This window comes from Siphateles boraxobius, unplaced genomic scaffold (assembly GCF_051911475.1).
Source record: "Siphateles boraxobius isolate OS27281-9 unplaced genomic scaffold, OSU_SipBor_1 83, whole genome shotgun sequence".
In the NCBI taxonomy this organism is placed as follows: domain Eukaryota; kingdom Metazoa; phylum Chordata; class Actinopteri; order Cypriniformes; family Leuciscidae; genus Siphateles; species Siphateles boraxobius.
In genome coordinates, this window is record NW_027509212.1 from 457501 (window position 1) to 485134 (window position 27634).

General features: G+C 45.8%; 1 protein-coding gene across 2 annotated transcripts in view; it reads right to left on the minus strand.

Annotated features, from left to right (window-relative positions):
• LOC143730869 (FERM, ARHGEF and pleckstrin domain-containing protein 1) overlaps nucleotides 1-26938 on the minus strand; it is a 58119-nt gene extending 31181 nt beyond the window's left edge. Inside the window, exons 1-2 of one of the 2 annotated variants that reach the window (XM_077221447.1) lie at nucleotides 26757-26938; nucleotides 23379-23566 (exon numbers count right to left, since the gene is read on the minus strand). In XM_077221447.1, coding sequence (XP_077077562.1) covers nucleotides 23379-23549 — 171 coding nt within the window. In that variant the 5' untranslated portion in view covers nucleotides 23550-23566; nucleotides 26757-26938. The remainder of the gene's footprint in view (nucleotides 1-23378; nucleotides 23567-26756) is intronic. The other variant, XM_077221448.1, reaches the window with a different exon arrangement.
• Nucleotides 26939-27634: the final 696 nt, after the last annotated feature.

The following is a 27634-nucleotide window of genomic DNA, read 5'->3' on the forward strand; positions in this document are numbered from 1 at the left end:
GTAATTCTTTTAAAAGAGTTCTTAAGTGTGTTAAGATAAGTAGTCATTAAAGTCCCTGTAAAGGCAATTAAAAAAAAAAAATGTAAACACATTATAAATGTTAGAAATGTATTACTAAAACATATTACAAAGACAGTGAACTGTGAAGTACTGAATTGTGGAGTTAGACCGTTAAACAGTTCCCTTTCAAGCTGCGTTTGAGACGCGGTGGGGAACGCTCTGCTTGATTACGTCGTGAAGCACATGTAAAATCAGTCCAATGGAAGCCCGCTACAACATAGGTGACGTCATAGACTAGGAAACTATAAAGCAACCCTGAAATCAGACCGCGAAAGCTTCTGTACCTTCAGCAAGCGCTCTCTGTATTTCTGTCCTTGTCTATTTGTTGTTGTCTGTCCAGCCCAATATATATTCATATATCTATCATATAAAATGGCGAGCAAGCAAGATTATAGACGGTGTGTTGTTCCCTGCCCTCGCTATATCATGGGTGGGGACACGCATTAGCTTTGTGTTGCTTGTTTGGGAGTGGAGCATGCCCAGTCAGTCCTCGAGGGGGCTGATTGTGAGCATTGTATGAGTCTATCTATAAAGACGCTCCGCTCCCGCCGATCGTTCTTTGAGGAGGACGGTTCGGTTCGCGTTCCCCAGGGTGCGGGTCCTGCTGCTGCTGAGGCTCAGCGTCGACTTTAATCTTGGGGTTCGCAGATGGATCTAGTAGCGGGGCTTGAGACAGTCCCGGCCCTTTCTCAGCCCTTACCTGCTGGATCTGGTGTCTCTGCCCAGGAAGGAGCCCGGTCTGCGGCTTCTCCTTTCCGGGCTGGGGCACCAATATTGCGGCTATCCAGTTCTGAGGATCTCGCGAGTATGGGGGATTTTGAGTGTTCGCCCATTCCCCTGCTGATGAGGAGCTTATGGAGGTTTTATCTCGTGCTGTAGCTAAATTAAATATTGACTGGCCAGCCGATGATGTTGATGTGGTATCTAGAAAAAGTCTGTTAGATGAGTGTTTTCTACCATCTAGATCACAACCTCCTCGTCGGGAACTCCCGTTCTTTCCCGATCTCCACACTGAGGTGTCGAGATCGTGGATCAAACTGGCATCTTTCAGAGATGGCATCTTTTTTGGCCACTTCAGTTGTTCCCTGCCCGTTCGCCACTTCAGGGCGCCGAGGTGTCAGCGTCCCCGTGCAATCCTCTGAGGAGGGTTGTAGAACGGTCAGTTCGGTTGTTCCCTGCCGGTTCGCCGCTTCAGGGCGCCGAAATGATTGTTCAATCAAATCCAGAGGCCAGTCTCGAGAGCTCTGGTTATGGAGCAAGAAGTACTGACACTTCTTCGAAAAGGAGCTATAGAAAGGGTTTCTCCTCCCAGCAGAGGGTCAGGGTTTTACAGCCGTTACTTCATTGTTCCAAAGAAGGATGGAGGGTTGCGTCCCATTCTAGATCTGCGCCAGTTAAACAGCAGAGTTCTGAAACTCAAGTTCAGAATGCTTACACTCAAACAGATTGTATCACAGATTCAGTCCGAGGACTGGTTTGTCACAACAGACTTGAAGGACGCGTACTTCCATGTATCTATCCATCCTCATCACAGGAGGTTCCTGAGGTTCGCTTTCGGGGGCGAAGCATACCAATATCGAGTTCTTCTATTTGGCCTAGGTTTATCTCCTCGCACTTTTACGAAATGCGTGGATGCAGCTCTGGCTCCGTTTAGACTCCAGGGCATCCGCATATTAAATTACATCGACGATTGGTTGATTTTAGCTCAGTCAGAGCAGGTGGCAGTTCAGCATCGAGATCTTGTTCTGTCCCACATAAAGAGTTTGGGGTTGCTGCTCAACACCAAAAAGAGTGTGCTCCTTCCTGCTCAGAGGACCACTTTTCTAGGTGTAATTTGGGATCCGACCACAATGCAGGCACGCCTGTCTCCTGCTCGTAGTTCTGCGATTCTCACAGCAGCAAAGAATTTGAAACTAGGCCAGTCACTCACTGTGAAACAGTTTCAGCTGCGTCCAACATTATTACTTTTGGCCTTCTGTACATGAGACCCCTGCAGTGGTGGCTCAGGACCAAGGGGTTTTCTCCGAGGAGAAATCCGTTTCGCAGGATCAAGGTCACGCGGCTATGCCTTCGTGCCTTGGTCATGTGGAAGAAACCTTGGTTCCTCGCCCAGGACCCAGTGTTGGGGGCTCCTTGTTGACGCGTCACGCTTTCGACGGATGCTTCCCTCACGGGATGGGGGGCGGTCATGAGTGGCCGCTCGGCGCAAGGTCTTTGGCAGGACAATCAATGTCCCTGGCACATAAATCGTTTGGAGTTGATGGCGGTATTTCGAGCACTCAAATATTTCCTGCCAGACCTGAGAGGCCATCATGTGTTGGTCCGCACAGACAACACTTCGGTGGTCTCCTATATCAACCATCAGGGGGGTCTGAGGTCGCGTCATCTTTGCAAATTGGCCCATCAGATCCTCCTATGGGCCCAGGGGAAGTTATTGTCGCTCAAGGCGGTATATATTCCGGGGCGTCAGAATGTGGGGGCAGATATTCTGTCGAGACAGGGGCTGAGGCCCGGGGAGTGGAGACTTCACCCCGAAGTGGTGGAGCTCCTGTGGGAAGAGTTCGGTCGTGCTCAGGTAGACCTTTTCGCATCATCAGATTCAACCCATTGTCCCATGTGGTTCTCTCTAATGCACCCAGCTCCTCTCGGTCTGGATGTGATGGTGCAGGTGTGGCCAAGGCTGCACCTGTACGCCTTTCCCCCGATATCTATGCTTCCGGGGGTTCTGGAGAGGGTTCGCCGAGAATTGGCTCGTCTGCTACTAGTAGCCCCTTATTGGCCGACCCGAGTTTGGTTCTCGGACTTGGTGTCTCTGCTGGACGGCTCCCCCTTGGAGATCCCACTCAGGGTGGACTAGGGGTGTGCCATATCATACCGTCCACGATAATACCGGTATACATTTTTACATGATAAAAAAGTGTCATATCGCGATATCAATGATATAGTGGCGCGATGACGGATGGCGCATTTACGTTCCCTAGCAGGCACAACAACAACACCTGTCTGAGGGCGAGAGCAGCCTGTCAGCCTCCGATGAAGATTTAGCAATTTCACAAACAGCTTGAGTGTTCAGCGGGGCTGCTGACGCGCGTCTTCTCTCGCGCGCGTTTAGGAGTCGGGACATGACTGAATGGTCTCTTGCACAATCTAGCCATCAGTGCATCGTAACTAAAGTTTATAATTTTCAAGTCTTCTTAATTCTTATCAGTTTAAACATTCAAGCGGTTTTAAACTATCCAGTAAGCTACTCGCGCACTCTCTGAGAGAGTTGCACTGCGTGCATACATAGAGTACCTAGGCTACAGCTCGCGAGAAACTAAAGTTATTTTTCGCGGATTATAACATTTTAATGGGGGGAAAACGCAAAATTGTGTAAAACTTCCGGTCTTGGTAAGTATACTCATAAACACAGTCGGTTATGTATAAAACGCATGTGACAGTGTGACAGACAGTATAATGAAAACGGCAATGGATCCGTGCACTAGCTGTAAAAGTGACAGCAGCCATAGGCTATGCGTCTGTCATTAATGTTGTCGTCAAAACAACAAAAGATAGCTTTAATTGTAATGAATGAGAATTATTAGCCTGTGTATTTAATTTAATCAGGAAACAGAACTAAAAGACTATGTGTTATTTTACATTTGATTACTTTATTATGTTTCTGTAGTATTTCTGAATACTGGTTTTAGACCTACACACATTTAACATTTAATTCAAAGATTGAAATCAAGCTTCCTTGTGTTGTGTAAACTCTTAACAACAAAATTACCACATTGGAAAAACGCAATGAGTGAGCAAACATTTAGGCGAGATAAACATAATAAGAAAATTTTCAACAACAACAAAAAAAAATGTCTATATCGTCATAAATATCATTATCGCAAATATTCTTGATATATCGTGACTTTCGACCGATGTTGTAGAAACCATTCTTCAATCCAGAGCTCCTTCCACGAGAAGGCTGTATGCGCTAAAATGGAAACTTTTCAACACGTGGTGTGTTGAACGTCAGTTAGATCCTGTTAACTGCCCTGTTGGTTCAGTTCTTGATTTTCTGCAAGACCGTTTCTCGGCCAGGTTATCTCCTTCCACCCTAAAGGTTTACGTGGCGGCTATATCTGCCTACCACACCCCTCTGGGGGGTATTTCTATCGGGAGAAACCCTTTAATTACTCGCTTTCTCTGTGGTACATTGAGGTTAAGACCTGCACTTCACTCTAGAGCACCGGCTTGGGACTTTGCCATTGTACTCGAGGGTCTGGCTTTAGCTCCCTTCGAGCCCATCGAGGAGGTTTCAGAAAAATTCCTCACTCTAAAGACTTTATATCTCCTTGCTATCTCATCTATAAAGAGAATTGGTGATTTACATGCTCTGTCGTTTGCTCCTTCATGTCTGGAATTTGCACCTGGTATGGTGAAGGCCTTTCTCTACCCCAGGCCGGGTTATATTCCTAAGGTCCCACTGAATGTTGGGGGCCCAATAGTGCTGCAGGCCTTTTATCCTCCACCCTTTAATACCCCTGACCAGGAACAGCTTAACCTGTTATGTCCAGTCCGGGCTTTAGATGCCTACGTTCACAGAGCTGCCCTGTGGCGTAAATCTGAGCAACTATTTGTTTGTTTTGGGTCACTCAAGAGAGGATACCCTGCATCTAAGCAGGTTATGAGTAAATGGATAGTCGAGGCTATTTCATTGGTTTATGAAGCGGCCGGACAGCCTTCACCTATGGCTTTGCAGGCCCATTCTACTCGGAGTATGGCGGCCTCTATGGCCTTATTTTCGTGAGTTTCCCTTCTTGACGTGTGTAATGCAGCAGGATGGTCCTCTCCGCATACATTTGTCAGGTTTTATGACCTTGACCTCTCCACTCCTGGGGCGAGGTTGCTTGCTTCTTAGTGTGCGCAGGACCTCACACAGAACGGGCATTTGTCACTATGGCGTAGTGGGTATGGGGTTACCACCGCGTCTCAAACGCAGCTCGAGTTCCCTTGAAAGGGAACGTCTCAGGTTACGTATGTAACCCTGGTTCCCTGATAGGGAACGAGACGCTGCGTTTGCCTGCCATACTTCCTTCATGCCCTGATCGACTTGCTTCAGGTTTTTCAAAAGCTATCGCGGTCTGATTTCAGGGTTGCTTTATAGTTTCCTGGTCTATGACGTCACCTATGTGGTAGCGGCCTTCTATTGGACTGATTTTACACGTGCTTCACGACATAATCACGCAGAGCGTTCCCACCGCGTCTCAAATGCAGCGTCTCGTTCCCTATCAGGGAAACAGGGTTACATACGTAACCTGAGACGTTTTTCACCATTGCTATTTTCCGGATTTTTTGGGCGGGTCTAAAACGGGGCTCGATGACGCACTGGAGACCCTGAGCTCCTGGACACGCCCCTACTTGATGACGCTCTAGAGCCCCTGAGGCTGGCCGCTCCACTAACATTATAAATACAGCACATTCGCATCAGTTTGGCGCTCAATCGTGAGTTACTGTCAGTACTATTATTTGTTACTACAGCGTACAGTTCGCTAGTTAGCTATGTCTTCGTCACGGAAATGCGTACTACCTGGATGCGATCATGTACAAAACAGATCGGAGTCCTTATTTAAATTTCCTAAAAACGATCACACCAAGAAGAGGTGGATTAATTTTGTGAAGAGCCACCTTGATGTAGAGCTGAGGATCACCACCAAAACCTGCCTCTATAGTGATCATTTTACATGGGATAGTGTTATAAAATTTCGTCGGAGAGAACTGGGATTCACTGATAATCCGCTGTTACTGGTGAATGGGACCGAACTGACTATCTCCCGCCTCGGCCTTCATCCTCCCGTCGCGCCGACAACTGCCATCATCGGCAGTGCGTTCCCACCAATGAGTGTAAGTTGCCTTGTGTGCTTATGTTATAATTAACCTAATAAACTGCTAGGGGCATCCATTCCGGCTGTAGCCGGTGACAGTTGAGTGTGGCGACAGCAGCTTTACCGCGAGTGGGCGTGGTTTCAGCGCAGCCAGTTGACACGCCCCCAGCATTTGAGAGAAGAGACTACTGCTCATTTTTTCAAGATTTTGATAGCTTATTTTATGTACTTGCAGGCTTTTTTTATCATTCAAATTTGGCTGGGTGGCTAATTACACATTTTTCTGTGATATGACAAACTCAGAACACAAACTTCATTTTGACTTTACAGGGACTTTAAAGTGTCTCTCTTTGAAAAGTGACCTTTTATTATTATATATATATATTGTTTATTATATATATTATTATCAGCACTGCAAGATATTTTTTAGATTTGAAGTACACTAAAAGTTCTTCAATACAATCAAGCAAATGCAAGATACAGCTAAGAATTCTTACACCGTCTCCTAATCAAGTTTCCAAAACAAATTTGTCTGCCAACACTGAGAGCAAAAAAGCTTTGTGATGTGGCAAAATCACAATAAGAGTATATTGGAGGTGACCTGGTCCGTGTTCATTCGTTTTTTGATTTAATATTGAAAGTAGAAAAATGAGATTTTAATCTATTATAGTTTAGATTTTTTAATAAAAAAAAAAAAAGGAAAAATAAGTATTCAGCTTTTAGGTAGAAGTATTTCTTAGGTATTTCTTAGGTGGAAGTATTTAGTTTTTAGGTATAAAAAAATTGTAAACAGCTTGAATATTCAATTTCTACATGTAGGCGGGAATGAAACGCCCCTCTCCTCTGATTTGTCGGCCGAAGATCAATGGTTCCTTCATCAGTGCTTCCTCAGTTCCACATAGCAGAATAAGAGTCCTCCGCTGCTGCAGTTGTACGGATTCTTAACGGGTTTATTGCAACTACTTCATTTAATCTTTTTCTCATCAAACAACCAGACTATTGGCTCGACACGAACTGAGGAAGAACTGATGAAGGAACAGTTTGATCTTCGGCTGACAAATCAGAGGAGAGGGGCGTTTCATTCCCGCCTACATGTAGAAATCGAATATTCAAGCTGTTTATAATTTTTTTCTACCTGGGAACGAAAAATGAAAAATCAAGCTGAATACTTGTTTTTCGTTTTTTTTTTTTTTTTTTTTAAGAAAACACGAAAAAGGAACTGTTTTCTCGTTTTTCTACTTTCAATATTAAATCAAAGGAACGAATGAACGCAATGTACACGGACCTGTCCCATATAGTAAATATTAAATTTGGACCAATGAGATTTGGTTGTGTCTTATGGGCAGGATTATGCAGTGTAACACGAGAAATAAACAACAACCTCCCCACTAAACGGCGGTTGCGATCAATGTTATTTAAGACAGCAACTCTGATTAACAGAATTTATTGCTTATTGGAATCTTTGCTGTCCTGCAACAGCTCAGACTGACGGCCCAGACAATACACTTCACTGACATCATCACCCCTGCCCCGCCCCCTTCTGAGGAAACTCAAGTCTGAGCAAAGATCTGCACAAATGACATGAGAACTGGAACATTCCATCCTGGTGAACATTCCATCCGGTTCCCATGGAAGATTGAACGGTTGCCGTGGTCATCATAACCGGAGGGCAAGATTATTAACTCATCATCTCACTGCACAGAGACACATCATAAAGAGAGAGAGAGAGAGAGAGAGAGAGAGAGAGAGAGAGAGAGAGAGAGAGAGAGAGAGAGAGAGAGAGAGAGAGAGAGAGAGAGAGAGAGAGAGAGAGAGAGAGAGAGAGAGAGAGAGAGAGATCATAAACAGAGAAAAAGGTCTCAAGGGATAAGAAAGGAAATCTAAACAGAATAGAGCAAGAGGGAGGCAAACAAATTGATATTTCTTAAATAGATGGCTATCATTATTAATTTCCTTATAGGCACACACACACACACACACACACACACACACACACACACACACACACACACACACACACACACACACACACACACACACACACACACACACACACACACACACACACACACACACACACACACACAACAAGGACCACAACAAAATACAATACAAATAATATCAATAATGAAAATATTTGGCAATGACATTATCCATTAGTTGGGTCTGTGCTCTTATATCGTCTGAAGAGAAACACAACACTGTGAATTTCAATGGTGTATATTTGCTCAAAGTTTTTTTTTGCTCAAATTTACACAGGCATATAAAGGACATTAATGCTTAAAACGTAAAATAAAAGCCAAATATCACCCCAATTTTGATTTCATGGGGCCTTTAAACCTTTTTAGTCACAATGTTAACTTGGCATACTGTTTAAAGGAAATAATTGGCCAAGAAAGATAAATGTACTTTCAAAACAGTTAGCTGCAGCGCTAATACACACATTCGTTTGTCTGACTCTCTCTCGCTCTCTTTGTCTCTTGCTCTACAAACAGAACTGACCCATTATATCTAGTTAACATGAGCCAAGTCAATTACTGAGAGGTCACAAGATAACAGAGGCGGGTGAAAATGCCACAGGCATGTGTGTGTGTGTGTGTGTGTGTGTGTGTGTGTGTGTGTGTGTGTGTGTGTGTGTGTGTGTGTGTGTGTGTGTGTGTGTGTGTGTGTGTGTGTGTGTGTGTGTGTGTGTGTATGTGAGTATGTGTGCGTGCGTTTGTGTGTGTGTGTGTGTGTGTGGGTGTGTGGATGTGTGTGTGTGTGTGTGTGTGTGTGTGTGTGTGTGTGTGTGTGTGTGTGTGTGTGTGTGTGTGTGTGTGTGTGTGTGTAGTCTATTCATTAACTCAGCCCTGCAGAAACTGGTGTTCAGTCGGTGGAAAATCACCCTGAAACATCCAGCCCTTTTGGTTTGCAAGATCTGAGAGATTTTGCAAAGACAATCATGTACAGACACAGAAATAACAAATGGTCTGTGATCTGCTCTATTGTGTCAGGAGGACTGATTGTATTTGCCTTACTTGCATCTGCCTTAAAGACACGTCATTACAGATTACATCACACACACACACACACACACACAAACACGCATGACACACACACACACACACACACACACACACACACACACACACACACACACACACACACACACACACACACACACACACACATAAATAATGAAAAATACAATTTACATTTTTCAATTCAAGACACATTCATTTGTATAGCGCTTTTCACAATACTGATCGTGTCAGGAATCGGTCACGGCAATACTAGAGAGAGGACCCATATGCAGAATTAATAAGGGGGTGATATTTATTGGTAGACTAGGCACACAGTGGAAGGTGAGGAGTGAAGACAACCCAATCAGTAAGAGAGTGCACACGACAGGAGTTAGGCGGGAGAACTGAGGAGATGCAACAGCACCAGATGGAATGACTATACCGGAGATCAGGCAGCGGCTCAAGGCACTTGGAGCCTAAAGTGAAGCTCTGCCAGTCTTACTGCCATGCATAGAGAATCAGTAGCCAGGGATATAGGAAGCAGGGCAGGGCAGGAACCAACACAAGACTCATAATACAAAAGGGAAAGACTCAAGATGATGAGACAACAAGAGACAACAAAAGAGAACAAGAGCAAAATAAAATGACTAACGATACTATCACTAGAGAAGGGAGCTTAAGAAGGGAGAATAAGCACTGGAGCATAACAAAGAAAACAAAAACAAGAAACAAGAATTCTACACTAGATAACAGAAACTTACAAATAAAAGGAAATAAAAAAGAGAGCAACTAGGCAAGGAACTCGTGGGAAAAGAAACTAAAAGTCATGAATGCCGCAAAATCAAAAAAAAATCAAAAAAAAAAAAAACAGCAAAAGTACAAATTTAAACTAGACTAGAGTAATAAACTACAACAGGGAACACTAGAACTATCAACAGGATCTAATACTTTACAAGCAGTTAAATAAAAAACATGAGTTTAGGCAAGTAATCATGTATGTAACAACAATGCAGGCAATGAACCAGCAAAGACATGAGGGAAAGAAGTACAAAGGGAGCAGAGCACATGAGGATCAGGTGAACACAATGAAACAAATGAGGACGAGATAAGGACAGAATAAGGGGGCATGGCAACAGGAGGCAGGACGAGAAGAGCACATGGCCAACACAAACAAAGACAGAGCCATGTGCTCAGGCACAAGACAAACAAAGAAACATTAAACAAAGACAAAACAGACAAGGATCCTGACACTTCCCCCTCCCCCTTCCCCCTAGAACGGACGCCTTCAGGCGTCCACACTGGGTGTAGGAGTCCAAGGGGAAACTGGGTTAGTCGGTGGGCTAGTCTCGCATTGCCTGACCTTCAGTGTGACGGCAGGAGGTCTGGACTCTATCACAGCTTTTCTTGGCCAAGGACCGCCCAAGAGGATGTTTGACTTACATGTAATGCAACCAATCACAGTTCTTTTTGTTTCGTGTCATGTTTAGGGGCGTGAAAATATAATGTCGATGTCCCTGCAATAACAGCACATCTAATAAATGCATCTAATAAATTATTCATTCAAGAACGTTGTGCAAGTTTACTGCAACAATGGAGCTGCAAACTTCACATACTTTTGCAAATCCAGCGTTTAATTGATCCTGATAAATGCTCCTTGTCACAGTTGTAAACACAAAGGCTTTCTTCTTCCACAGGGGTTTTGGTGTCACGGCTTTTGTTTCCAGGCAGACAAATAAAGAACGCATCACACACGTCTCCCGGACATCCTGTGTTTCCAGAAAAGTGTGCCATATCCATCAAACGTAGAGCCAACGGTCCGTGGGCCTGATGTCTGAGGCTGAGAGTAGTCGAGGGCCAAGGAGGTACCAACTGGGATGGCGGGTGGGGAGTAAAGCTTGGAGTACCATAACAACCTAGGGAACAGGGACTGGGAGGGTGGTAATCAGTCCAGCGGGATAGTTTGGGGCTGAGCAGAAAGATGCCGGATTTGGATGATCATGACGGCCATGAAACACAGAGGATGGGATGGGAGGGATGGGAATCTGATTAGTGACATCTCTAGAAACAGGGTTTCACTGGTGGGGACTTTCTAACTGAGCAATCTGAGACAGATTTAGGGAGAGTCTCTTGAATGGGGAAATACTTGAGAATAAATTCAGAGGCCATAACCGCAGTGGTGGGTAAAGAGGATGGCCTCGGTCACTCCTAGACCGACATATCATCAGATGCAGCCTCCGTGGCTCTAACAGACTTGGCAGAAGACATAGACAATTCTGGAGACTTCAGGACTGGAGCAGACTTCCTGGTTGTGTCGAGTCTAGCAGGAACAGTCTCTGCAGTCTCCACTTTGTGGATGGTAGGCAGCTCGGAGGTGGCCTTTATGTCTACAGCAGGCAGGTTAGAGCACCCTGAAATGTCCTCCATGGCAGGAGCAGCTTCTGATAAAGCAACATGACTGGCAGGATCGGTTTCTGTGAGCATCACAGGACTAGGTGGCACTTCAAAGATGGCCTACGTGACCATAGCGGGTGGATTCGGATGCTGTGCAAGGGCCTCTGTGGCCGGAACAGGAAAGGTTTCTGAAGATATGACATTGATTTCTGTGGGCATGACTGGCTAGCTGTTAGTAAGTGGCCTGTAGGGCAATAACAGGCAGATTGAGATGCTCTGGAATGGCCTCCATGGCTAGGTCAGGAAGAGTTTCTGTGGAAGAAGCCGTGCTGATTTGAACGCACACCTTGGACAAGATATGACTGGTAAATGATTCAGGTTATGCAGTCACGGTTTTTCTTCACCAAAGTGGGCAGCTTAGGGGTTGGTTTCACCAAACAAAATACTTCTGGAACCACTGGACATGGGACCAACTGTTTCAGGTCCTCCTGGACCACTGGAATAAGGGCCTCCTGACTTTGGCCCTCCTGGACCAAGGAATTTTAGGCCTCCTGACTCGGGCCCTCCTGCACCAATGAATTTGGGACCTCCTGACCCGGCCCCTCCTGGACCACTGGACTAGGGGCCTCCTGGACCAATGAATTTGGGGCCTCCTGACTCGGCCCCTGCTGGACCAATGAATTTGGGACCTCCTGACCCGGGCCCTCCTGGACCACTGGACTAGGGGCCTCCGGGACCAATTAATTTGGGACCTCCTCACTCTGGCCCTCCTGGACCAATGAATTCGGGACCTCCTGACTCGGGCCCTCCTGAACCACTGGACTAGGGGCCTCTTGACTCTGCCCCTCCGGGACCAACGGGCTGGGGGCCTCGACTCTGCCCTTCCGGGACCAATGGGCTTGGGGCCTCCTGATTTGGGACCTCCTGGACCAATGGGCTTGGGACCTCTGAGAGAAGGGCATTCGACTTCTCAGCATGGGCCCTCCTTCTCTTCTGCTTCCAGGGGCACAACAATGCATGCTTGGCTGCTTCTGGGGTCACTGTAACTGTCTTGACTGCAACTGTTAGGACAGGACCATGACATATTGTTTCAAAGCAGCTTTACAGAAATGATGCTAATGCTACTTTTTTAAAACGCTGTTGCTACAATAAAGTCAACATAATACAGCAATAGCAAAACTTTTACTTCTGTATTGTGACAGATATTTGAGTAAAAACTACATATTTAAAAAGAAAACTTTTATAACTGGGTAATTGTGCCACAAAGACAAGGATTTAAAAAATAATGACACATTACTCCCATCAACCATTGTTTGGACAATCTGATAAATCAACCTGCAAATGGCTTAATGTTGACTCCACATTTTCGACTGGGACACGAGAAAGCATTTTAAGCAGGTTGAGGTAGTTAAGATGCCTAACATACAGTATGCTGGTGGCCAGCAATTAGTTTTCAGAAAGGTATACTATTTAAAGCAAGTTTAAAAAGTTAGGACATGGACAAACGGAATGTAAAAATCTAGTTTTGCAAATGTTGCCAGGGTAAATCTGCCACATGTGGAATGATGGTGAAGCACGTCAGAAAGTAAAAACTAAAGAATGTGAGATAATTGCTGGATTTTCACGTTAAATTATACTGTGCAATGGAAACAGATAGTCAGAGTGAATGACTGTGGTCAAACACAAGATACACATTGCTTTCATCATGACCCATGAGAACAAAGAGAAAGAGCGCCATCTTTACCAGAGACATGACCAAATCAACACAATAAAACTGAGATAACCAGATATTTCACTCCAAACACTTTATGAAGATGCAAACCTCACTCTCGCTCCGCAATACAGAATCATATTTAAATTCACAGAAATGGTGAACCGTCTGTTTAAAATAACTCTGTGAGAATTACTAAGGTTCAGTCTGTCAACTTCTTGCTCAACTAACAGCGTGAGTTTACAGTAGGACTACCTGATCACCAGAAAACTTTTGAAGAAGAATAAAAATGGGCAGAAGAGGTGTTAGAAGTATTTGGGAACCATTTCATTACTTTTCATCACTTACAATCTGTTCATTACTTCATTACTTTTTAAAATAAAATCCATTTTAACAATCGTCAACACCAATTTTTACTTTTTTGATAATACATTTTAATCACTTGATGGAATTCCCAGACGTTCCCTTACGATTCATGGCTCATTTCTGTTGTGTTGTGGATTCATTTCGTTGTGTTGGGGCTTAATTTCGTTGTGTTGTGAACTTTTGTGTGCTTTTTAAATTTCGTTGTGTTGTGCACTACAGGGCCACCGTACTGTTAGCATCAAAACTCCCGCTTATTTAAATATTGCACTACTAATCATGATGACAGCCACAGCATTTCAAGAAATGAACTCTGCAAGTAACTGTCTATTTGTCTAGCACGGTTTCCACATAACTTTGAAGCAGCACAACTGTTTTTAACATTGATAATAACCAATGTTTCTTGAGCAGCAAATCAGATTTTGTTTGAAATCTTCAACAGAAACTCATTTTTAAGATCAATGTATAGACCTTCTGTAGCCCCGCCCCTTTTCAGCGCTACACTCGTTCTGTTCCGTCTGCTGGTTTGTATTTTCACAGCATGCAGGTAAGATCTTACGGTTTTATGAATTATCCTCTCGTTTAAAAATCTTTAAAATCCACATCTTTAAAATTACAATCATGCTTATAATAACTTTATAAATCCACTTCACCAGCTACTCTACGACAGCGATGCCATAGAAATATACAGAGCTACCACAAAAACAGAAGTTCAAGCACAATATTCTCCAGATGGCTGCACGCTTGTTTCTCTGGCGCATTAGGGATATAACACTGTAATACTGCATCTGTTTTCCTGGAATGACCCTGGTAATGTGTCAGAATTCAGAGCTCATCCAGCATGAATGTCAGAAACAGATGTGAAACTAAGAACAAGAGTGGGAACTTTCTGCACATGCTCACAAACACACACACACTGAGAGAGAGAGAGAGAGAGAGAGAGAGAGAGAGAGAGAGAGAGAGAGAGAGAGAGAGAAATGCCACCATGAGGGTGACAGATACAGTATATATATATATATATATTATACTATATCTTTCTTTCTCCCTAACACTTTCTGAGAGCCATTCCTCAACGCTTTTCTGCCACTTATGTGCGAGTGTGTGAATAGGGTTGTGTTCGTCTGTTGGCAAGGTGTCCTACTTTTACGTCTAAAAATGTGTGGTCCTAGTGTGTGTGTGTGTGTGTGTGTGTGTGTGTGTGTGTGTGTGTGTGTGTGTGTGTCAGTGACCTGATTTATCAGTACTTTTTTAGTGCTAAGTTAAAAAAAATGACATGATATGCAGAGGAAAAGGAGATATTGTGGCCCTGAATTAAGAACTTGTTTTAGGTAAACCGTGGCCTTGTTATACTCATTTGTTCACTCATTTAAATTTATTTAATCAGAATAACTTCCCCTTCCTCTAGCAGCTCATCTCTTCTCTTCTCTGATGACGAGGGCGGGGCAACCTGTCACTCACATGAGATCCACCAATAGCAAACCACAACCATCCAATCAATTCCACACGGACAAAATCAAGCCCCGCCCAACATTTGTTCTTGTTCGAGTTTCACTCAGACTGCGTCCGAAAGCTTGTGCTGTCACTGGAGGACACATTTCAAGGTAGGAAGGCATCAAGGCACGTCCAAATTCAATGTTAGCTGGATTATTCTCCGGAGATTCCTTCATCTGAACGATTTTTGAAGGCTGCATAGATGTATCCTCCACTGTCTTCGATATCCCACAATCCTGAGCTTTCCATTCTGTGACAGTTGAGCTAGAAAAATAAATATGCTGTCTGAAAGTTGCAGTTGGTGGTCAGTTTGTGTGTAAATGTATGTTTTTGACCAACTTTTTCTACATCTTATTTCATTTCTAGCGAGATATTACTATTATAGTAATTAAATATTCGCTTAGTTTTCACTAAAGCTCACTCTATTTTGCTGTAAATCATTAAACCATTACGCTGCCTCAGAAGTCTGTCAGAAATCAGTTTCGTGAGGTTCCTTTGTCCGCAAATATTGCCCGCAGCGAGGCGACAGTCACGGCCTGAGTGTTCAGACGCAGCATCAGATGTACGTCACAACAGGGAAGAAAAGACTAGAGCAGCTTCCATTTACTGCCAACTTCAGCTAAAAAGAGGGATTTAATTAATCATTTGTGGGAACGAATCCTCGTTTTTTCCCCCCATGCGAAAATACAGAGAAAGAGATAGGGCACACAGCCTACTTAAAGAGAAATTTTAACACATATTCTCTCTTACTGTTAAATGAAATAATGACATTACAAAGTGAAACTATTGCTGGTGTTTTTCATTGCACGTTTTTCTTTTTAAGATTTAAGTTGGGGCGCGATGAAAAAAGTTTGAGAACCACTCCACTAGACCATGCCCAGGAGGAGGCAATGCCTCTAGTGGAGGGAGCTCTGACGCCTATGGGGCATTTCTGGCTCATAGAAGCGTATACTAGAGCGATAGCATCCACCAGCCATCGGGATAATCTTTGCTTCGTGACCGGAAGCCCTTTGGTGCGGCCACCGAAGCTTACCAAGAGCTGCTCCGGATGTCTGTGCTGGGCGGAGCGTTGCATATAAGTTCTCAGAGCCCGGACCGGGCAGAGTAGGTGTAATTGTTGCTCGTCTTCCCATGTGGGAAGAGCAGAAAGTGTCATTACCTGTGCTTTGAACGGGGTTGAAAGCACTTTGGGCACGTAGCCGTGTCTTGGTTTGAGGATAACTTTAGAGTCGCCCGGACCAAACTCCAGACAGGAAGCGCTGACAGAGAGCACTTGTAGGTCCCCCACTCGCTTGACTGATGCTAAGGCTAGCAGTAATGCAGTTTTGAGCGAGGTTGATTGTACCGGCTCGAATGGAGGCCCTTTGAGGGCCCTGAGGACCGTTGATAGGTCCCAGTAGGGCACTGTATGGGGGTGGAGGGTTAAGCCTGCTTGCTCACCTTAGGAAGCGGACAATCATTTCGCTTTTCCCTTTCGACTGGCCGGCCACCGGGGTATGGAAGGCATTACATAAAATAATTAAATAACGGACAGAAAACATTCAGAAATAACATTTTCATAACTTAATGGGAAGTTTAGCAAAATGTTCTTATAATATCATTTTGTTATCTGGGAATTACCATATATCGCATATCGACCATATCGCTCTCAAAATCCTTAAATATTTGTAAATATACATACATATTTAGCAATAAACTTTACATATATTGTTTCTATATATATAATCAACAACTTTAAATGAATTGTTTTATATCTGTGCAATAATTTTAAAATTGATTCATTAATTTGATTAGTTCTCTTTCCCGTTAAATGCACAGTCTTGTAACTTTTGTCTTTTGTCATTTTTCAAAATATTTGTTTTCCTTTAAATCAAAATTTGTAAAGTTGTGATTCACCTCATAGTTGGCTTATAATGCTTTCATGAAAACTTTATTTTTTTTTTAATCCCTATGGGAGAAATGAATGCAAAAAATACTTCCGAAACGTACTCGGTTACTAACGTAACCTCGGTTCTCTCTAGAGAGGGAACGAGTACTGCGTAATATCTTACGCTATGGGGAAAACCTCTTTTCCACGAGATATTGAAGCCAAAAATTATCCTTTAATTTTGATTAATGTAAAACGCTGTGCGGCAGCGTGCAGACATAGGCAAGACGGCTCGCGCGCCTATTGGCTGCCCTGCGGCAACAGCAGCAAGCCTATCGAGAGAGGCCCTGCGTGACGTGACATCCAATGGGGGTGCTTCGCGCCCATTTCGTCGCGTCCCGCCAGAATAGGCGTGGCCTTGGCCTATAAATACGCTCGACAGGCTGATACAAACTGGTTTTCAACGCTGAAGCGAACCAGCGCTGTTGTATGCACGGCAAGATACGCAGTACTCGTTCCCTCTCTAGAGAGAACCGAGGTTACGTTAGTAACCGAGTACGTTCTCTTACGAGAGTATCTCTCGTACTGCGTAATATCTTACGCTATGGGGAACACAATGTAAGACGCCGTGCGTACTGGGATCCGACACCAAAGTCCCAAGGGCAGTAGCCCGGGGCTCATATAGTGCATAATCACCGTAGACTCACAGAGAGTCGGAGAAGAGAGGCTACCAGCATCATTCCCCACGAAATAGCATCCCATAGGAGCTAGTTATGTCAACAGTATATCCCGCAGACAGGGTGAACGCGTTCAGCCTGAACTGGGCAAAAATACGGGCTATTCAACACCCATGGAGCTGTTCCATCGATCAGTGAGCGATACTCAATCAAAACTCAGCATTCTGCGCCGGCGCAGCGGGACAGATAGTACTGAATTCTAGACCGACAGCAGCTTGGCCTGTAAGGCGGGAACTTCTAGGTTATAGAACCTTATAAATGTAGACGGCGAGGCCCAGCCCGCCGCCATACAGATATCATGCAAGGAAATCCCACTAGACCACGCCCACGAAGAGGCCACGCCTCTCGTGGAGTGCGCTCTGACACCCAAAGGACACCGCAGGCCCTTAGAAGTGTAAGCCAGCACTATGGCATCGACTATCCATCTGGATAGGCTCTGTTTTGATGCGGCCAGTCCCTTGGAGCGTCCGCCAAACAAAACAAAGAGCTGCTCGGTCTGCCTGAAGACAGACGAGCGGGACACATAAGCCCTCAGCGGCCTGACAGGCAAAGGAGATTAGCATCCGCTTCCGCATTGTTCACCGGGAGGGCGCACAGGGAAATAACCTGGGCCCTGAACGGTGTGTTGAGGGATTTTAGCACGTGCCCGTGCCTTGGTTTGAGTATGACTTTTGAGTCATTAGAACCAAACTCAATACAGGACGCGCTTACTGAAAGCGCTTGCAAGTCCCCCACGCGCTTCATTGAAGCAAGAGCCACAAGAAATACCGTTTTGAAAGACAGGTGCTTCATGTCTGACAAATGGATTGGCTCGAATGGGGCACCTTTCAGGGCTTCCAGAACCGTAGAAAGGTCCCACATAGGGACTGAGGGAGGTCTGGAAGGATTCAGCCTCCGAGCTCCCCTGGGGAATCGCACGACGAGGTCGTTCTTCCCCAGTGACTGGCCAGACGTCGGTTTTGCAAACGCCGCTATGGCCGCCACGTATACTTTGAGCGTGGACGGGGTTCTACCCTTATCCAGCAGCTCCTGAAGGAAGGAGAGCACTTCCGTAACCCCGCAGTCTACGGGTGAAAAGCCCTGAGCTTGACACCAGGTAGAGAACACTGACCATTTCGAGGAGTAGAGCCGTCGGAGACGGGGCCCTAGCCTGCGTGATCGTGTTTAACACTCCCTCCGGGAGGTTAGCGGGTACCCGTTGATGGCCCACACATGTAGGGACCATAACTCCGGGCGAGGATGCCAAATCGAGCCCTTTGCCTGAGAGAGGAGGTCTCTCCTCACCGGTATCGGCCACGGGGCAGTGCTGGCCAGCTGCATCAGGACTGGGAACCAGGTTTGGTTCGTCCATAGCGGAGCCACGAGCAGCACTGGGCATCCATTTTCCCTGATTCGTTCCAGCACTTGAGGCAGGAGCGAGACGGGGGGTAAAGCATAGAGGGGGCGTCGGGGCCATACGTGGGCCAGCGCGTCCCTGCTCTTGGAGAAAAAGTTCGGACAGTGAGCGTTTTCCTGGGACGCGAACAGGTCAACCTGCGCTCTGCCGAATGTCTCCCACAGCAGTTGGATCGTCTGCGGGTGCAGCGACCATTCCCCTGCTTGGACATTGTTTCTGGACAGTCTGTCTGGTCCCAGATTCAGGTGACCAGGCACATGCGCTGCTTTCAGTGAAAGCAGGTTGTGCTGAGCCCAGCACAGGGAAGCGTTTCGTCAGCCTGTAAAGGCTTCGGGACCTGACGCCGCCCTGGTGATTTATGTACGCCACCACTGACATGTTGTCCGACCGGACTAAGACGTGGCGGCCTTTTATCTGGGGACAAAAACGCCTTAGCGCGTTGTCTACTGCCAGCATTTCTAGACAGTTTATGTGTAGGAGCTTCTCCCGTTCTGACCACTGGCCAAAGAACGGTCTGCCCTCGAGCAGCGCTCCCCACCCCGAGGTGGAGGCATCCGTGGACACCACCATCACACTCGAGGGAGTCCCCAGACTCACGCCTGACTGGTACCAGTCGGCTTTTTTCAAGGTTTCAGAGCCGAGACGCATTTCCTGTCGACCCTGAGGCGAAACAGACCAGCGGCCCAAGCCCCGGGCGGAACTCGTGCTTTCAGCCATAACTGCAGTGGGCGCATGCGAAGCAGGCCCAGCTGAAGTACTGAAGATGCTGAGGCCATGAGGCCCAGCATTTTCTGAAACCGTTTGAGCTGGACTATAGGGCCGCGGCGGAAGGATTTCACGGCGCGCTGAATGTTCAGTCCTCGCTCCGGCGACAGACGTGCTGTCATAGACAGCGAGTCCATCACTGTTCCCAGAAAGGAGATTTTCTGGCTGGGAGACAGCGAACTCTTCGCCCAATTGACTGTGAGACCCAAATTCTCGAGATGCTCGAGTAATGCGGTCTTGTGTTCTATGAGCTCTGATCGTGATCGAGCTAGAATCAACCAGTCGTCCAAGTAGTTCAAAATTCGCATGCCCTGAAGTCTCAGGGGTGCGAGAGCCGCGTCCATGCACTTCGTGAATATACGGGGTGCTGGAGACAGGCCGAACGGTAGGACTGTGTATTGATATGCCTGGCCCTCGAAGGCGAATCTCAAGAATCGCCTGTGACGTGACGCAATCTGTATTTGGAAATAGGCGTCTTTCAGATCTATTGACATGAACCAGTCTCCCTGGCGCACGTGCGCGAGGATTTTGCTGGTTGTCAGCATTTTGAACTTGCGTTTCAGAAGCGCTTTGTTCAATTGTCGCAGATCTAGAATGGGTCTGAGACCCCCGTCTTTTTTCGGTACCAGAAAATATCTGCTGTATACACCCCCTTCGCTCTGAGCCTGAGATAAAGGTTCTATGGCCCCTTTGCTCAGTAGTTTCGCTATATCGGTTCGAAGTAGATGAGATACTTCATTGTCCACCGTGGTTTCGACACGCGCCGTGCAACGGCGGGGACGTCGAGCGAACTGTAGCGAATAGCCTCTCTTTATAGTGTTCAACACCGATTCTGATACCCCGGGAAGCATTGCCCATGCATTCGCGTGGATAGCTAGAGGCAGAATGATATCCGGGCTCTGGCCGCGGCACAGCGGCGGCTGCAGAGCTTCGGTGTGCTGAGACATGAACACTGTGTTTAAAGTGCGCGAGGCGGGGGGCGCGCCGATCACGGCGGGCAGCCTGTTCGCACTCGCTTTCTCTATGACAAATTGTGGAGAGAGAACGAGCGGGACAAACCCCGTAGGGTTCAGCGTGTCTGTGAGTGAATGTGGGCGCGGGACAGCGGGCACATTTACTGCACTGAAAACACCGTCGGCTTGCGCTGACTGAATATGTGTTGGTTTCGTTTTTTACAGAAACCGTGGGACACGAACTGTGTAGTGTTTGTGGGCACTGTGTCGTGGGCACATTCACTACGTTTGCACAATCGACATGAGTCGATTTTATTTGTGCTAGCCCTGAACTGTGGCGGGCTGTGTCTGTGTGTGGGAATGGGCACTGTGACGTGGGCATTCTTACAACACTCATAACACCATCGGCTATGGCCGGGACACCAGAAAATACACTCTTTATTGGATTTATCTGGGTCGCCGTAAAAATGGCGTTAATGTGCAGGCAAGCGGGCTGTGGTACCGGCTTGTTTACTGCGAAATACACTGGAACAGTCACATTGTTTGGAACTGAACGAGCGAGAGGTTTCGGTGGAGTCTGGCCGCGGCGAGACTTAAACACCGTGGGTCTTAGCTGACTGTATGTGTGTTGGTTTCGTTTTACAGAAAACGTGGCACATGCAGCGTGTAGTGTTTGTGGGCACTGGGTTGTGGGCACATTCACTACATTTAATGCACAATTGACATGAGTCGATTTCATATGTGCGAGCCCTGCACTGTGTTTGTGTGTAGAAATGAACACTGGGCTGTGGGCATTTTCATTACACTCAAAACACCATCGGCTGTGGCCGGAATACCAGACAATACATTGCTTATATGATTTTTCTGGGTCGCCGTGGAAACAGCATTTGTGTGCAGGCAAGCGGGCCATGGTACCGGCTTGTTTACTGCAAAATACACTGGAACAGTCACATTTTCTTGGAACTGAACGAGCGAAAAGTATCAGTGCAAGTCTGGCCGGGCGAGACTAAATTTTATCTGCTGCGAGAGCTGGGATCGAACACGGGTCTCCCGTGCGATGGCTGTAGGTTTCGCCACTGAACCACAGGGGGAAACGACAAAAGCCTAAAATAGCTCGACCACATAATAGAGCGTCATCACAGTTTTGTGTGTGTTGGCGTTTGTTTGCATGCGTGCGTGTTATACAACAGGCTCATTGCTGCAATATTGACATTTTCAGCCGCTCAAACTAAGAGGAACTGAGAAATGTTTGAGGAATGGAGATTGGTCCGGCCTCGGCGGGACTAAAAATACACTCTATCCTCATTTCGCCGATGACGCATGCCCACGGGGGGCGGGGTAGCTTTCTTATAACGTAAAGAAAAGCTAGCCGCGGTTTAATGCTGGCCCGTTTCCCTGACGACTCGCGGGCAGAAGGGGGAGATCCACAGAGCTCGCCCAATCCTCACTGTCCGACGCGGGGATATAGCAGCTGGCCTCCTCTACAGATGCAGCTATCTCGTCGTCATTAATGGCGGAAGCGGCGGCGCGCGGCGGCCGTTGTCCGTCAGTGAGCGACTCGATTGAAGCTGGTGAAGCTGGCGGGCGAACCGGCGAGCTTTCACGGCTGGAGAAGGATCAGGGACCCGCTGAGTACGGCGCTTTGCGGCGCGGCACTACAGCGGGCGGGAGTCTCACTCACCATGGCAATAGCTGGCCTCCTCTACCGATGCAGCTATCTTGTCGTCACTAATGGTGGAAGCGGCGGCGCGCGGCGGCCGTTGTCCGTCAGTGAGCGACTCGATTGAAGCTGGTGAAGCTGGCGGGCGAACCGGCGAGCTTTCACGGGCTGGAGAAGGCTCGAGGACCCGCTGAATACGGCGCTTTGCGGCGCGGCACTACAGCGGGCGGGTGTGCAGACTCGGAGAGAAAATGCCAGGCGAGTCCTCAGAGTCACCATGGCAATAGTTCCACAGGAACGAAGCGTCTTCAAAAAGACGCTTGCTCTTTTAGAATAGATACAACACAGAGATAGAGTGTGAGTCGCAGCGGCGAACACACACTCAGCAGTGAAAAGGATATGAACGCCGGAAAGCGTAGCAGGTACGGCGGCTGAAGGCGGCGAGGTGTAGGCCAGCGACTTCAGGCTCGAAGGCTCGTCCCGCGGAAGGCTTACAATCAGACGGCGCGGCTTCTCACTCCGGATCCAGCGATGCAGTAGTGCTTCGCTGAAGAGTTGAAAATCAGTTTGTATCAGCCTGTCGAGCGTATTTATAGGCCAAGGCCACGCCTATTCTGGCGGGACGCGACGAAATGGGCGCGAAGCACCCCCATTGGATGTCACGTCACGCAGGGCCTCTCTCGATAGGCTTGCTGCTGTTGCCGCAGGGCAGCCAATAGGCGCGCGAGCCGTCTTGCCTATGTCTGCACGCTGCCGCACAGCGTTTTACATTAATCAAAATTAAAGGATAATTTTTGGCTTCAATATCTCGTGGAAAAGAGGTTTTCCCCATAGCGTAAGATATTACGCAGTACGAGAGATACTCTCGTAAGAGAACCTATTTTGCTGAAAAAGTGTCCGGCACCAATGCACTCAATAACACTCTTGTCCAAGCGGTTTCAATGAGCGCCACCTACTGTCAGAGAGTGAATTCACATTCTCATTTAGCCCACCTGCCAATTTTTAAACATTAGCCTGAACAGACAAATGGCATGCGAAAATCAGACCGAACATTCAGGTTGACGTGAACAGTCCTTACATGTCCATACATTGCAGCAGAGTTGTATGGTATGATTACTCACGGATATGTGGAATATCTGCTGGGAGTCGTCCAGCAGCAGCACCCTGAGGGGCATCAGGCGTCCCGGTGGCATGGCAGGGGGCTTGTGTCCGGGCTCCAGCGTGCTGATGCCCAGAGTCTCTGGGGCCCCTAACCTCTGCCCCGCCAGCGACGTCTGGCCCTGCTCCACCATGGTCTTCCTCACTCGGCCTGCACACACACACACCACAGTCTGACTTACACGATGTGAGGTGCACTAACACTGTGTGTGTTTGATTCATGTTTTACTAGCAGTGTAGGGGCCAAATGTCTCAACAAGGATATTAATAAGTTCCCTTATTATTCTATTATTCTATATATTATATATTATTATATATTATAATATTCTATTTTATTCTAATTTTCTTTTGGAGTCTCCTACAGCAGGTTTACAAGAATCTCAGGTCAAAAAACTGTTTAATTTTCTCTTAATACACATCGCAGCACCAGCTCTTTTCTCACAGTGTCTGAAACGATAAAGGTTTCGGTTACTCTAAACCCCTCCTTTCAGAGAGCTGCTCTGCTCTGATTGGTCAGATGGACTAGTCTGTTGTGATTGGTCTACTCTGCTGTGATTGGTCAGATGGACTAGTCTGTTGTGATTGGTCTACTCTGCTCTGATTGGTCAGATGACCCAGTCTGTTGTGATTGGTCTACTCTGCTGTGATTGATCAGATGGACTAGTCTGTTGTGATTGGTCTACTCTGCTGTGATTGGTCAGATGGACTAGTCTGTTGTGATTGGTCTACTCTGCTGTGATTGGTCAGATGGACTAGTCTGTTGTGATTGGTCTACTCTGCTCTGATTGGTCAGATGACCCAGTCTGTTGTGATTGGTCTACTCTGCTGTGATTGGTCAGATGGACTAGTCTGTTGTGATTGGTCTACTCTGCTGTGATTGGTCAGATGGACTAGTCTGTTGTGATTGGTCTACTCTGCTGTGATTGGTCAGATGGACTAGTCTGTTGTGATTGGTCTACTCTGCTGTGATTGGTCAGATGGACTAGTCTGTTGTGATTGGTCTACTCTGCTGTGATTGGTCAGATGGACTAGTCTGTTGTGATTGGTCTACTCTGCTCTGATAGGTCAGATGGACTAGTCTGTTGTGATTGGTCTGATGGAACTTTGCAGACCTTTTACATTTACAAGCAGCTAGATTACATACTAAATGAAAGGTAATATATGAGAAAACGTAATGAAAATGTTAAATTAAGAGGTTGTGTTTTTATAGAGATGTTTGATCCAGTCTGTTGTGATTGGTCTACTCTGCTCCGATTGGTCAGATGGACTAGTCTGTTGTGATTGGTCTACTCTGCTCCGATTGGTCAGATGACCCAGTCTGTTGTGATTGGTCTACTCTGCTCCGATTGGTCAGATGACCCAGTCTGTTGTGATTGGTCTACTCGGCTCTGATTGGTCAGATTGCCCAGTATGTTGTGATTGGTCTGCTCTGATCTGATTGGTCACATGACTCAGTCTGTTGTGATTGGTCTACTCTGCTCCGATTGGTCAGATGAAACTTTGCAGACCTTTTACATTTACAAGCAGCTAGATTACATACTAAATGAAAGGTAATATGCGAGAAAGAATAATGGAAATGTTTAAATTAAGAGGTTGTGTATTTATAGTGATGTTTCCTGACATGTCAGTCATGTGAAGGTTACACTAGCCTTTTTGGCCTGATGTTATATTGCTCTCATCAGACAATGAGCCTACAGTATTACAGAGACCCAGCTTCTCATATCCCTCCTTCTCTGCTCCCATCATGTTCACTGTTTATCACACATGCCAGAGCACTGATGTCATCACTTCTAAACCAGGGTCAACGTGAGAAAAGAGGAGAGGAAACAAGACCGGAAGAGAGAAAGTGAGCAGCAGAGAGAGTTAGCGAGAAGTTAGTGGAAAACATGGAAAAACAAACACTGATCTCTGTGGATCAGATGACCATCTGTGACTGGCTCTCCTCCTTCATTACATGTATCTAAGTCATCTTCAAAAGAGCCTTGCAAACTCTCAGTATTCACTGCTTTGTGCTCATATGTTCCGTTGGACAAAAAAATAAAATAAAACATAAAAATAAAGAAATTGGATTCGAATGAATCAATGTGCAGTGTAAAACAGACCTCTGATAAAAAATGGCTGTTGATCTATAATTTGTGCTGTGTAGTTTTATATTGTAGTTTTTCTATTATCAATAAAACATCTTCTGGAGAAGCAATAAAACACGGATCTGCTCTCAGAGGAGGGTGAAAGATCAGACCAGTGCCAGACTGCAAAAACCAAATCCACAGCCAAAACTTGCCAGTAGTGTTTTAAAAAATTCCATTCATTCAGAAATGCCACAAAAGCACTGGAAAAATCAACGCACTGATGGTGATGATCTTCAGACACTGGTGTATTTTGTTTGGCTGGGATGAAGCTGCCACATGCAGAACACATCATGCGTTTGAGAAGTAGGCTATAATTTACAACAAAAAAACGCAATTAAGAATATAGAGACGATCAAAACGCTCAGAGAAATGGCTCTCGAGCTTCCTATGTGGACCTCTTTTCCTGATTTTATTCACCTTTGTTAACATATAACTCCAATGTAATCCACAATTAAAAGGCAGACCATTTTCTATTATAGTTCCCTTTCGTGGCCTTTCAACATAAAATCTAGAATAAAAATGGAACGACCTCGGAATGGCTCTTCCGCGACGCGCTGTTCTTTCAATGCGCTCTTGTCGCGTCGCGTCGAGGATAGACGTCACCTCATAGCGTTCACTGACCAATCAGGATCAGGTGTAACGCAATTATTTTGAACTGAAATCATAAATTGACTTTACAGTTTCTACTTTAAAAGAGCGAAATTATGTTACAGATCATTTGCTACAATGCTATTCAGAAATCAAAAAAGCTGGCTTTGACTGAAATACGATAAGAGTGCGTTATTTTAACAAATATCATAACGAATACAGTTCATAGCACGAAATGCACAAACGGAGGAAATTAAATGGCAGCGAGTCAAAATATAACGTTATCACGCGCTTGTAATGAAGACCGCGCCGGTCGCGTCGCGTCGTGCGCGTAAAAGCGGTGTGCACTGAACAAAGCGCAGACAGGACAGGTCTATTGACGTATAATACAAGGTCTTTATGGGAAATATATAATCCCGATGTGCTTTTCGCACTGGGCTTCCTCAGGTGAATGAATGGACTCCTGTAGCAGATCGCGTGTCAGTGCATAATGGGAATATAACGGTACGGAGCTCCAGCAATGTCACGGCAGTTCTCAGGCTCAAATCTGGGGCTAGATTTACCCCTTAATCTCATCCAAGCACAGAGCACTGTGAATATGAGTAGAACAATGGACACGCTTACCCCGATTATAAGTCCCCCGTGTCGAAGTGTGCGTTTTCCCACAGACGCGCTGGTGTCAGCGGTGATGCTGTGCTCTGCTGCCGCCGAGAGACGCTTCAGATGCCGCATACGCGCGTCCTTACAGTCGCCATGCTGGAGAGACGGGATTTACACTGACGGAGAACAGCACAGATCCAACACACACCAGATGAGATGAGATGAGAGCTCATGTGCTGCCATCTGCAGAGTGAAGAGGCATAACGCAGTCCCACAGTGACCTACACTCGTCTGATTACACTAGCCAGCGATCAGCTCTACTCTACTGGCGAATTAATCAGGTATACACTTGTGAAAAATGTGTGCTTAATTGTAGCCTATTGAATGTGCACTTAGCGCGTACTTCAAAAGTCCTTGCAGTTCATATTAATTATATTGAATGTCATGTAAGTGACCTTAAAGAGATACACTTTGGTAATTTAAAAAAATGCAATAATAATATAAACATAAAAGTAAAACTTTTTTAATAGTCTTTTGTTAAAGAAGTAGCATAGCCTACACTCATTTTTATGTGTTGACATGTAAAATATTTGTATTGTATTGTATTTTATTGTAGCTATTGTAATGTATTGTATTGTACTGTATTGTATTGTATTGCATTGTATTGTATGTCTTTATTGTTCACCAAGGTGGAGAATTGGGGCTCACCAGCAAATAAAATGGTTAGAAAAACAAGACAGACTCACATTACATAGATTTAAAAATACAGTTCATGCCACTGTCATGCCACATATTTATATCATAAGTTACATATTTTAAATGTATAGCTGCTAAATTGCAACTTCATCATAACAGATGTGTATTTAAATTCATGACAAGTTTAAATGTAAATGATATTAAAG